Below are 12,589 nucleotides of genomic sequence, written 5' to 3' on the forward strand. Positions count from 1 at the left end.
AGACTTCTAGGGAACCTGAGAATAAACATGCTAACAAGTGTCAACACAAAGGTTGGTGAGTTCATAGTTTTAATGTTGCGCATAATCTGTATATAAAGGTGGATCACAAGATTTCAGTTGTTTCATCCAGAAACGTTTATCAAAATATTCTACAAAATTGAGCACCCTGGTAACTAAACTTAATGTATATATAATCAAGAACAGTCAAAGAATAATTGATTACATGAATATAGTTCCAAAACTTGAGACTCAACATTACAGACTTTGCTTATCGTGTCAAAAACATTAAATCATTTAAAGATAAAGTTTAAATTTGGTCAGAAATTTCCGGGTTGTCACAGTACCTACTCGTTAAAGAAATTTCGTCCCGAAATTTGGTTGGGATGGTCATGGATGACAATAAGTATGTTTTCATGACTCATGCGAGTTGAAAATTAGAGTTTTATCATCATTGAGTAATATAGATAAAACAATTCGATTTTGTGAAGAGTACGAGTGAAGTTATCACAAAAGAGTGAAATGAATAAATATAGATTCGTTATATCTTTTGACGTAGTCACGATTGATTTCCAGAATTTAAGGAATAGAAAATTTTCATAATCTGAATAAGATTTGATTCTTCGGTAATTGCGGAAATTAGGATTTTCTTTGATTAAATACGTAATCTGCCTTGATTGCTATGTCTGATATTTTGCTATAAATTGACTTTTTCCGTTTCATTTATTTTCACCACTCCTATAATCTTCTTCCTTATTTCATACTTCCTAATAGATTGTGAAAATGTTTAATCCAGTTCTGATTCTTGATATTTTCCTGGCTATCGTATCCTTCATTCTTCTTTTTCATCTGCTACCAGAGGAAGTTATTTTCTTCTACTATTACCTTGGGGTTATAGTGTTTTTCATTCTCCCGTGTCTTTATATTGCTATACGCATTAATATACACGGTTTGTAATTTCGGGGTTGTTATCGGGCTTTATATTTTCCATTATATTTCGGAGATTCATGCTTTCATTTTCTCTTCCCAACCTTAGGTCAAGCGAATAATGGTCCAGAATTCGTAGCTATACATTTCGGAATGCACGTAGCTAATGTTCTAAGAAAGAAATTGTAATGACACGATCTTGATTTGTCAATTTACCAGAATATCTGAAATAGACCGAATCATCAAGAAAAATATTTTATTGATATGTTTAGAGATTAGATAGAATGAAAGAGTTATGTAACATGATTTATGATGAGGGTGTGATCTGTGAACCTTTATCACGTTCTATTAGAAACTCGGCATCACTTACTGTAATATACTCATGTTGATCAAGTGTCATTATATTATACTAACTCATGCTTCAATTCCCAACACTACTTCAAAAACATCCATTTTTTTTTTAATTTTCAGAATTTAGAAACTAAAATAGTTTCTTTTATGATGTAACACAGATAGCGCGAAGAGATAAATAATTTTGGATAATAATAGTTACGAAAATATCTTCAGAAATATCGAGGATATTTATAATGAAAGATTCGACGATGTTTTAGAATTTTTAAAATATCTGGAATCAAAGGATGATGCAGAAAATTTGTCTGTGAAGGTTTAGAATAAGGAGTAAGGTGTTCGCTAATGATTTCAGCAGACACTGAATCATTTGGATTCTTTGAAGGTAGATTTCGTTTTTGTGGTTTGTCCACAGCCTCCTTCATGGTTTGTTTAACCATTTTTCAGTACCAAATTTTCTCTTTTTCTGTGATTTTCCAACACACTACTCTTTATTATCAAACTTTTGACTGTTAAAGTCGTTTACAGTTTTTGCTGCTTCATCAGCATTTTTCTAAAATTCGGAGAACTAGTTTCGCAGTTTGGGGTGTTTTTCAGAAACTTCACATTCGAAGTAAGTAAGTCTAGGAGATAGACATTATATGTATATATATATAACTGTTGGCGTAGAATTGCTGCGAAATTCGAAATACTGATTGCTAATTCCCGGTAGTTGGTATGGCAATTATTGTTACAAGATGTTGATGAGTACATGATAGGGTTTCAATGAACAATTATAATGATTTTTCGGAGAGACTTAAACTAATGAGTAATGAAGTTGCTGGTAAGTTTACTGCTAATGTGGTGGAACATGAAAGGTTCCCTGGTAACAAGAACGTGTATGTCAAAGTTACAATAAGGCTAATCTGAAAAGTCGAAGTTGACTGGTTGGAAGTGTGATAAAACTGGATACTTTGAAAAGGATTACAAGATTATTTTCGGTAATAACAATGCTAAAGGATCTTTCATAGTTTTGAAGTCAAAGTATAGCTTTGAAAAATGTAGAGATCTAAGAATGATGTCACTTGTTAATTCTTGACTTGGATTCTGTTCTGTCAGAGTATGTAATTGAATTTGAATAAGAATGGTTGTTCAGATTTCTATGAACGAATGTATAGCGTTGTGAAAGCAGTGGGTATAGTCAATAATTTTTGAATCAAAATTGAAGAATGTACAGTGTAACATATTAATTGTGAACTTATATATTTTCCGGGTATTACCTACCCTTTAAAAATTTCACAAGTAATATTTTATACAGAAGAATTTTACTACAGTCTTTATGAAAATATATGTATGAATATTTTCTTCAGATGTAATACAGATTTAATGAGTTAATATCATATTAAGCTCATTTAATTTTCGGCTGGATTAGAAATGAATAATCTCTAAAACATTAAAGATTTCATAATCTTCGCGGAGTATTTCACTAATGTAATCAATACTTCGTTATTCAGTTTTATTGATATTTTCTCAGTGAATCATGTTGGTGCTTATGGAACTCTTGCTAACTTCGCAAGGTACGAATGATGTTTTCTGGAAAGTTTCAAGTACATCAAAAATGAAAGTGTAAAATCAATCATGTATTTGAATAATACACTTGATTTATTATGAAATGGAATCTATTAAGTCGAAGCAGAGATTATAGTTAACGATTGTTAAGTCATTAACGAAGGATGTATAGCATATTAGTTACATGAACTAACCGAGTAGTACCTACCAGTTATGATTCACATGTAATAGCTTAGTACGAAAAGATTTATTTTGATTTCAAATTTCACACACACACACACACACACACACACACACACACACACACACACATATATATATATATATATATATATATATATATATATATATATATATATATATATATATATATAATATACATATAATTTCTTCAGGGGAAATGAGTTAATACTTCATAACTCGTTGATACAATATACGCGTTGTTGATTTGTGATGATGTTGGTGGTTATGAAATTGGCGAAACTTGTAGTGCTACAGGTTTTGCTGGTGTTGGTGATACTGATGGTACTGTTGATGCTGCTGGTAAAACAAGTCTAGCTTGTAAATCGTGCACCATTCCGGTCAGGGTTTCTACTCTTCCTTCTATCATTTCGGTCCACTCATCTAATTTACGGTTACGGCTGGAATAGATTATCTCTAAGACTTTAGAGATTACATAATCGCCGTAGAATATTTCTCCAATGAAGTTATGAATCAATAATTCATCGGTTATTATTGTTGGTACTCCTTGGTATCTATGGTGCGTATGACGTTGATGTTCGAGGTACATATTGTGATGTTGAGGCTTGCGGTGCAGATGTTGTTGGTGGTGGTAATGGTACTGTTGGTGTTGTTTTCGGTGGTACTGTTGATGCCGGTGATACTACTGGTGCTTGTAACCTTTGCACCATATTCTCCAAAGCCACTACCCGAGCGCGAAGCTCGTTGACTTCTTCTATTACACCGGGATGATTGTTGGTTCGGACGAGCGGATGAATAAGATCCAGAATTTGAGAGAGTATATAATCATGACGAGATACTCTGGAAATGAGAGAGAAAATGGTGTCTCGAACAGGTTCGCCGGTAAGTGCTTCAGGTTCTTCGCCAAGAGGGCAATGTGGTGGATGGAAGGGATCGCCTTCTTCTTGTCTTCAATGATTAAGTAAGCTACGAACCCATCCCCAATTCATCCATAATAGGTGATGGCTGATTGGTTGATCCATTCCGGTTGCACTGTCTTCGGAATTCAGGTGAATATCCATATCGAAATAGCTGTCGGAGTTTAAGGAATTTGAACTTGATACGGGATCCATCTTGTATAATTAGGGAGATGATTTTTGATATGAATTAGATTATAGAATTTAGTTTGGTATTCTTCAATACATAATTTACATATGTATATATAATACCAAATTCCATAAATCACGGAGAAATTTTCGGAAGATGTCAGGAAAAGTTTACAGTAACAGATACGCTAAGATATGAATTTTTGTCTATACACCATTTATGCAATAAATGCAGAAAAACGTGTCTAGATTTAAGAATGATAAGCATGTAATTTCCGACAAAAAATGATAAACAAAACTTTTAACATGCAGACATGGTCGAAGTCCAGACTTACTAATGCATCCTAACAACTATCAGTTAGACACACTCATGCAAGACCTAGTTCGCTAGGACCAACGCTCTAATACCAACTGTGACGATTGCTCTAATCCATATGGACGAACACGTCATTCATCGATTTCATTGCGAGGTATTTGACCTCTATATGATACGTTTGTAAACATTGCATTCTTTTGAAAAGGCACACCATAAATGAATATTTAAATCAAAGGTTTTCGACAACTGATGATTTCTACATATAGACAATCACCGTAAATAATAGTTTACAATAGTACTTCCGTTGACAATGCAGTCAAAATAAGATACATGGTAATGATTTGGTGAATGCAACGTTTCCTTGAAAAATATGCCATGAAAGACTCTATGCACATAGCTTGTCTAACTTATAAGCAAACAGCGGAAGACTTCTAGGGAACCTGAGAATAAACATGCTAACTAGTGTCAACACAAAGGTTGGTGAGTTCATAGTTTAATGTTTTGCATAATCTGTACATAAAGGTGGATCACAAGATTTCAGTTGTTTCATCCAGAAATGTTTATCAAAATATTCTACAAGATTGAGCACCCTGGTAGCTAAACTTTAACGTTATAATAAGTACCCCTGTGTTAACATACATGCAGCTAACATGTACAATACACGCAAACCAACGTGTACTAAACTCAAATAGTATACGTCTGTTTTATAGTTCAGGCTAGGGTTTCTATACCTGGAACAGACGGGGATGTCAAGCCCTATGGATCCATATACAACTACTCGCGCCCACCAGTTCTTATAACCGGCAGTTACTAGTTACCAAAGCTAAGGGATTTTCGGTTCAAACTCGGTGTAGAATTTAGTATGTACTTGTATCCATTGTGTTTAAAATAAAGTGCATGTATTCTCAGCCCAAAAATATAGATTGCAAAAGCAATTAAAAAAGGAGCAAATGAAACTCACCTTAGCAGCATATAAAGTCGTTCACCAAAATGTGACCGAAAGTTGGATTACCAAATAACCGTAGATCTCAACCTAGAGAACATATGTTGGTCAATAAATGTCTATCAAGCTAGGTCAGGTCATAGTGTATCACAATCCTAATGCTCGAGACCTACATACAAAAGTTATCAAAAGTTGTTTCAAAAAGTCAATCTGACTCAATACTATAGTTGAATGATCATGGCAATCGAAACATTCTTGTAAAATTAAACTACAGTTTTTATAAGGCTTTAAAATATGATAAAACAATCAATTTTGACAATTGCTCAACAAAACGAGACGTGCCTTATATAAGAATTCATTTACTCCTCTAGTAATATTTAAAAATTCAATTTATCAATTTTATAAACAAGTTGTTTAAATATTAATTGCAGATTCAAAAGCAATTTCAATTAAGGTCAATCATAATTCAGTTGATCATATCTTTTAATTCGTTCATCGAAATCATACGATATCTAAATGAAAAGTTATTGATTTTTCGCCAGCTTTCCAAAAACATGCATATCATATACCTTTTATTAGTAATATATGTATTTAATTCGTGATTCATCATAAACTGTTTAACGACGAAATTTAGCATACAAGCATGCATAAATATATATACTCGAGCACTAGACATGGATACACAATTAATATATAAAAGATAAGATATGAATGCTGACGTATCAATATTGTGATTCAATATTGCAGGAAAGTACGTAGACGTAACGGAGATGATAAACACTAGTTTGACTTGCAAATAATACCCATGAACATTACCCATAACCTCCATAGCTATAACCCATAATTTCCTTAGCTTTTACCCGTTTGAGAACCCATTTTGAAAGTGACACGCTCATGACCTCGTCGTAGTATTTTATGTATAATAATACTACTAATAATAATAAGATTAATAATAATATTAATCTTAATAATAATAATAATAATAATAATAAAAATAATAATAATAATAAAAATAATAAAAATAATATAAATAATAATACGGAGTAAAGATAGATAGATGTGTGTGTTTGTGAAGTAAACTGATCGAGCTTTTATAGATGTCTCCTGAATTCAGACCCCATGCGATCGCATGGGTTCTGTGCCTATATGCCATGCGATCCCATGGCTGCTCCTGCCAGCTCACATTTTTTTTGTAATTTAGCTCGTCGACATAATTAAATATTAATATAATATATATAATTTAAATTAATTAATTATATATTATATGATATTCCCGTGCATAGTTGATTTGTAATTTTTGTTCCGATAAGTCGTACGTCGTTACTCGACTTATGTCCCGGTTCCGGTTTTTTTGAACGTTACTTCGTACGCTTAGAAAACTAGCACTATAAGTTTAGTGACTCGTACCTTTGTCAAAATATAGACTTAAATTATCCATAAACTATACCACTCGAGATATAACTTATACATTTGAGTGTTTTGGTCATTTACTTCTATAAATCATCGTCTCGCTATTTGTAATATATATATATATATATATATATATATATATATATAATATACATTTTCATTTTGAAATAGTGTTTTACTGTGGTAAATTTACTGTAGCAAAGTTTTTTACTGTAGCAAATAGTGATTTTAGAAAACACTGTAGCTTTTAGGGTACTGTAGCAATTCGAAAATACTGTAGCAAATTAGTGTTTTACTGGTTCATCTTAAACGTTTTAGTTAACTTATCTAAATATTAATCGAATCAATAATCGAATGTTACTATCGTTTACTAAATAACTTGAAATCATATATATACATGCACATTGAGTTATATATATATTGTTCGTGAATCATCGAGAACAGTCAAAGAATAGTTGATTACATGAATATAGTTCCAAAACTTGAGACTCAACATTACAGACTTTGCTTATCGTGTCGAAAACATTAAATCATTTAAAGATAAAGTTTAAATTTGGTCAGAAATTTCCGGGTTGTCACACTCCTATATAAGGATATCATTAGGGTTACGAAGGGGACACTTTTTTCATCAGTTTTTGCAGTAGAGATCACTCCCAAACACATAAAAACACCCTCCAATCATCATTATTCAAGGATTCAAGCTAGGATTAAGGTGCGGTTCATCATGCAATCTTCAAGAATCTCCATGATCATCATCACCAACATGCTTGGCTAGTTTTCTTAATTTTATCCTTTCCATGAACAATTAAAATATGTATGATTTCATTTAAGATTATGTGATTTTTGATGTTTTAATACTTTTGGATTATGATATTGTGAATCAAGTCAATTGTTGATTAATGCAAGTTCTATGTTTTGTTATTGCAAGTTAAATTATTGTGATTTAACAGTGTGTTCTTGATCCAACTTAGTGTTAATTAGATTAGGGATAAAGACACCTTGTCTAGATTGCATAGTTTAATCCCAAAGTAATAGAAGTAATGAACTCAAGAAATCTTTTCTATGAGATTTGATCAACAATTGATAAGCATAATACTTGTTTGAATGAATACATGTTAGATTGGGATTGTGAAAGGATAAAGGCTTTACTCTCATTGTTTACATCTCAATACTCTCAATTGCACTGTAGTTTAAGCTTTAAGTTTTTAATATTAGTTGATAAATCTTAGTAGTTTTTTGTTAAACAACCAAACCAACCTTGAAATTGCTTGCTAGTTAACCATAACTTCCCGTGGAACGAATTCTGCTTACCCTATTTAAAGTTGAGTAATTAGGCTATTTTTGACCAGCCCTTCGACACCGATCAAATTTTGGCGCCGCTACCGGGGAGGTGTGTGCTTGATTGCAAGCTCTTATTTTATTGATTTCGATTAAATTAGAAAAACCATAAAAATTATAAAACATAAAAATCCAAAAATATTGTTTCTTTTATTTTGTTTGTCAGTTTTACGCTCGGTATTCTTGTTTTTGTTGAAGTGCAGGTTAGTGTATGCAAACTCGGAGTTTAGGAGATCAAAATCTTGAGCCTTTAAATCCGAAAATCGAGAAATCTGCAAAAGCTAATCGAAAAGCTACAAGAATCTTAAAGGGCTCGACAGTGGCTTCAGCTTCCACTCAACCACAGTTAGAGTCACATCCGATTGTTCCACCAAACTTTCCTAAATCAGATTCCGATACTGAAAAGGAAGTTTTTAATCAACGAAATGAGATGGCTGAACGACAAAGAGGGGTAGACACCTACTACCAACCGGGTGATTATGAGGATCATTCACCCATTGTTTTTCCCGCACCGGCTGGGGGAAACACACGACGATTTGAGGTTCGACCTCAACTCATTTCGATCTTGCCAACCTACCGAGATATGGCTAATGAGGAACCATATGAACACATCACTGAATTTAATGAGATATGTGCTACTAATCAGGTAAATGATTTCACTGATGATGAGGTACGTCTACGATTATTTCCTTATTCACTTAAAGATAAGGCAAAACGATGGTTTCTCACATTGCCCGCCCGGAGTATTAATACTTGGGCGGAGATGAAAAAATGGTTTTAGAGGAATTTTATCCTATAAGTAAAACTTCAGACATGCGTACGCAAATAAAATCTTTTAGGCAATTGCCTGGCAAACTTTTTCATGAAGCGTACGAACGTCTGACGGAATTACTTAGGGCATGCCCACACCATGAGATACTAAAGTGGGAATTGGTTAAAGTTTTCTATGAAAGTTTGGATTCCCAGAATAGGAAATTCCCGTTGGCAGCTAGTGGTGGGGCGTTTTTAACCCGATCTAGTGAGGACAAATGGACCTTCTTTGAGCAGTTAAGCAAGGGTTCGAAAACCCAGGCTTCGGTTAATCGGAAACAACCTAGTACCTCCCGAGTAAATCATGTTTTCAACTCGGTTGGTTCATCTAGGAACTTAGAGCAAGAATTAGATGATTTGAAAATGCTTATATTTAACAACCCAAACCAGGGTCTTGCTTGTAATGTTTCGCAGGTTCAGGAAGTTTGTGAGATTTTTGGAGATCCTTCTCACTTTACATATGGATGTAGAAATGGGATTCCACCGGTGAATCAACAAATAGTGGAGGAACAAGTTAATGAAGTGCAGGGATGGAGATTTAATCCATACTCCAACATGTATAATCCAGGTTGGAGAAAGCATCCTAATTTTAGTTAGAGCAATAACAATGCTCTAAATGCCACCCCAGGGACCCAACAAAGACCGCATAACAACTTTCAAAACCAAGGAAACTTTCAGAATCAAGGCAACTATCAACGAAACTATCAAAACCCTTATCCCAACAACCGGAACCAAAACCAAAACAATTACCAAAATCAAGGCAAAAACCAAAACCATAATCAAAACAATGTCCCACCCAATTAACCATCTAGCTCGGACGCCAAGATGGATGCGTTCATCTCCGAAATTCGTAAAATAGTGGAAGTGCAAAACAAGTCAATTGGTGCATTGGCTAAGGAGATTGGTAATGTAGCGGAAAGTAAGGGAAATTAGGAGTCGGGTACAATTCCAAGCTACACGGTTCTAAATCCGAATCATAAGGATCATGGAAAAAGGAATAGTGTGAATATGATAGGTACCTTGCGAAGTGGAAAGAAGTATGACAATAAAGTTGGTGAAAAAGAGGTAGTGCAACAAAAGTCAAGTAAGTCTCTGATTGTTCTTGATGAAGATGAGGTAAGTGAAAATAATAACCATGGGAAGGGGGAGAAAGATAAGGAACCAAACGTTAATGAGACCGGGAAACCGGAGACGGAATCAAAAACCATCCCATTTCCCAAGGCCTTAGAGTCCCCGAACCAATTCCCTTATGGGAAGAAGGGACCACAACCAGAGGATATGTGGGAAACCTTTAAACAGGTTAAGATAAATTTACCCCTTCTCGATGCTATTAGGCAAGTTCCGTCCTACGCTAAGTTTTTAAAGGATCTTTGCACTCAAAAGAGGAAGCAAAGGGCGACCTTACCCAAAAAGGTGGAGCTAACCGAACACCTAAGTGCGGTTGTTTCGGGTACACTCCCACCTAAATTTAAGGACCTGCGGATCCCATTGATAGCTGTGACTGTAGGCAATAAACATGTGAAAAAGGCATTATTGGACCTAGGAGCTAGCATTAATATTTTACCCTTTTGTCTAGTTGGCCGATTTGAATTGGGGTTAATGAAAAGAACCGACATAATTATTCAACTAGCGGACCAATCAATCAAAACGCCTAGGGGAATATTAGAAGATGTGATAGTAAAAGTGGAGGATTTCTATTACCCTGTTGACTTTGTTGTAATGGATATTGAATCTAGGAATAGAGATTCCCAACCCACTATAATCTTGGGGCGCCCATTTTTGGCCACCATAAATGCCTACATTAATTGTCAAACGGGTTCCATGGACATATCATTCGGGAATCGCAAGATGAGGATTAATATCTTTAATTCTCTTCACGCCCCAAGTGTCCATGAATGCTATCAGGTAGATGTGATTGATGAACAAGTTGAAAAACATACTTCTCACTTGATAACAAATGACCCTGTGGAAGTATGTTGTTTAGGTGATGAAGAAGATGTTGAATGTGAAGAGGTTAAGGCAGTTGAATTGGCCATAGCAAGTACAATGGACTCTAGGTTACCACCTTGGACTCATAAATATGAGCCATTACCCAAGTCCATAGACACCAACACAAAACCTTCGCTAGAGTTACCACCGACCCTTGAGCTAAAACCATTACCTTCTCATCTAAAGTATGCATTTAATGGAGGTGCTTCATAAGTGCAAGGCTGCGTTGGGTTGGACTATAGCTGATTTGAAAGGGATAAGTCCCTCAGTGTGCATGCATCGTATAGTTACAGATTCGGAGGTTAAACCCGCTCGTGACACGCTACGCAGGTTAAATTCGAACATGCAGGAAGTTGTAAAGAATGAGGTTCTTAAGTGGTTGGATGCGGGGATTATTTTCCCTATTTCAGATAGTCAGTGGGTAAGCCCCACGCAAACAGTGCCAAAGAAAGCTGGGATCACAGTCATGGAAACTGAAGAAGGAGAAAAGATCACAACCCGTCATGTGACGGGTTGGCGGGTATGTATTGACTACAGGAAGTTAAATGCTGCGACTTCAAAGGATCATTTTCCCTTGCCTTTTATTGATCAAATCATCGAAAAGTTGTCAGGTCAGAAATTTTATTGTTTATTAGATGGGTATTCGGGATATAATCAAATACCTATTCACCCTAATGACCAAGAAAAAATAACTTTTACTTGTCCTTATGGAACTTATGCTTTTAGACGAATGCCTTTTGGTTTGTGTAATGCACCGGCTACCTTTCAAAGGTGCATGATGAGTATTTTCTCAGAGTTAATAGGCGAGTCTTTAGAAAATTTCATGGATGATTTTTCAATATTTGGAAAGTCTTTTGAAACATGTTTAAATATATTGGAAAAAGTTTTAAAGCGGTGCACCGAGACCAACCTTGTCCTTAGTTGGGAAAAGAGCCATTTTATGGTGAGGGAAGGGGTGGTCTTGGGACACATTGTGTCTGAACGGGGATTTGAAGTAGATGGAGCCAAGGTGCAACTAATTTCAACGTTACCACCACCGACCAATGTCAAAGGGGTAAGGTCATTTTTGGGACATGCGGGGTTCTATCGTAGGTTTATCAAAGATTTTAGTTCGATTTCTAAACCATTGTGCAACTTGTTGTTAAAAGATGCACCGTTTGACTTTGATGATCAATGTAAGGAGGCCTTTAGCACCCTTAAGCGTAAGTTGACCTAAGCACCCATTTTGCAATTACCCGATTGGACTAAACCGTTTGAAATCATGTGTGATGCAAGCGACTACGCAGCTGAGGCTGTTTTAGGCCAAAGGGTTGATAGGAAACCGGTAGTTTTATACTATGCTAGTAAGACTTTTTCGGATGCCCAAATAAACTATACCACAACCGAGAAGGAGTTACTAGCGGTAGTGTTTGCCTTAGACAAATTTAGATCATATTTGTGGGGGTCTAAGGTAGTTGTTTTCTAGGACCATAGTGCCCTAAGGCACTTACAAGAGAAAAAAGAGTCTAAGCCTAGATTAATAAGGTGGATCTTGTTGCTACAAGAGTTTGATTTGGAAATAAGGGATAAGAAGGGTATAGAGAATGTGGTAGCCGACCATTTGTCTAGAATACCCCCACCACCATTTGACCCTGCTAAACCGATCCAGGAGAATTTTCCGGACAAGTGTTTGTTTAG

At 35.2% G+C, this 12,589-nt stretch overlaps 1 protein-coding gene across 1 annotated transcript; it reads left to right on the plus strand.

Annotated features, from left to right (window-relative positions):
* The first annotated feature begins 9,748 nt into the window (after positions 1–9,748).
* On the plus strand, positions 9,749–11,125 carry LOC139852280 (uncharacterized). The gene is made up of 2 exons (XM_071841543.1): positions 9,749–9,842; positions 9,939–11,125. The coding sequence occupies exons 1-2, from the start codon at positions 9,749–9,751 to the stop codon at positions 11,123–11,125; spliced, it is 1,281 nt and encodes a 426-aa protein (XP_071697644.1).
* The last annotated feature ends 1,464 nt before the right edge of the window (positions 11,126–12,589 follow it).

Source organism: Rutidosis leptorrhynchoides, chromosome 1 (genome assembly GCF_046630445.1).
Source record: "Rutidosis leptorrhynchoides isolate AG116_Rl617_1_P2 chromosome 1, CSIRO_AGI_Rlap_v1, whole genome shotgun sequence".
NCBI lineage: Eukaryota > Viridiplantae > Streptophyta > Magnoliopsida > Asterales > Asteraceae > Rutidosis > Rutidosis leptorrhynchoides.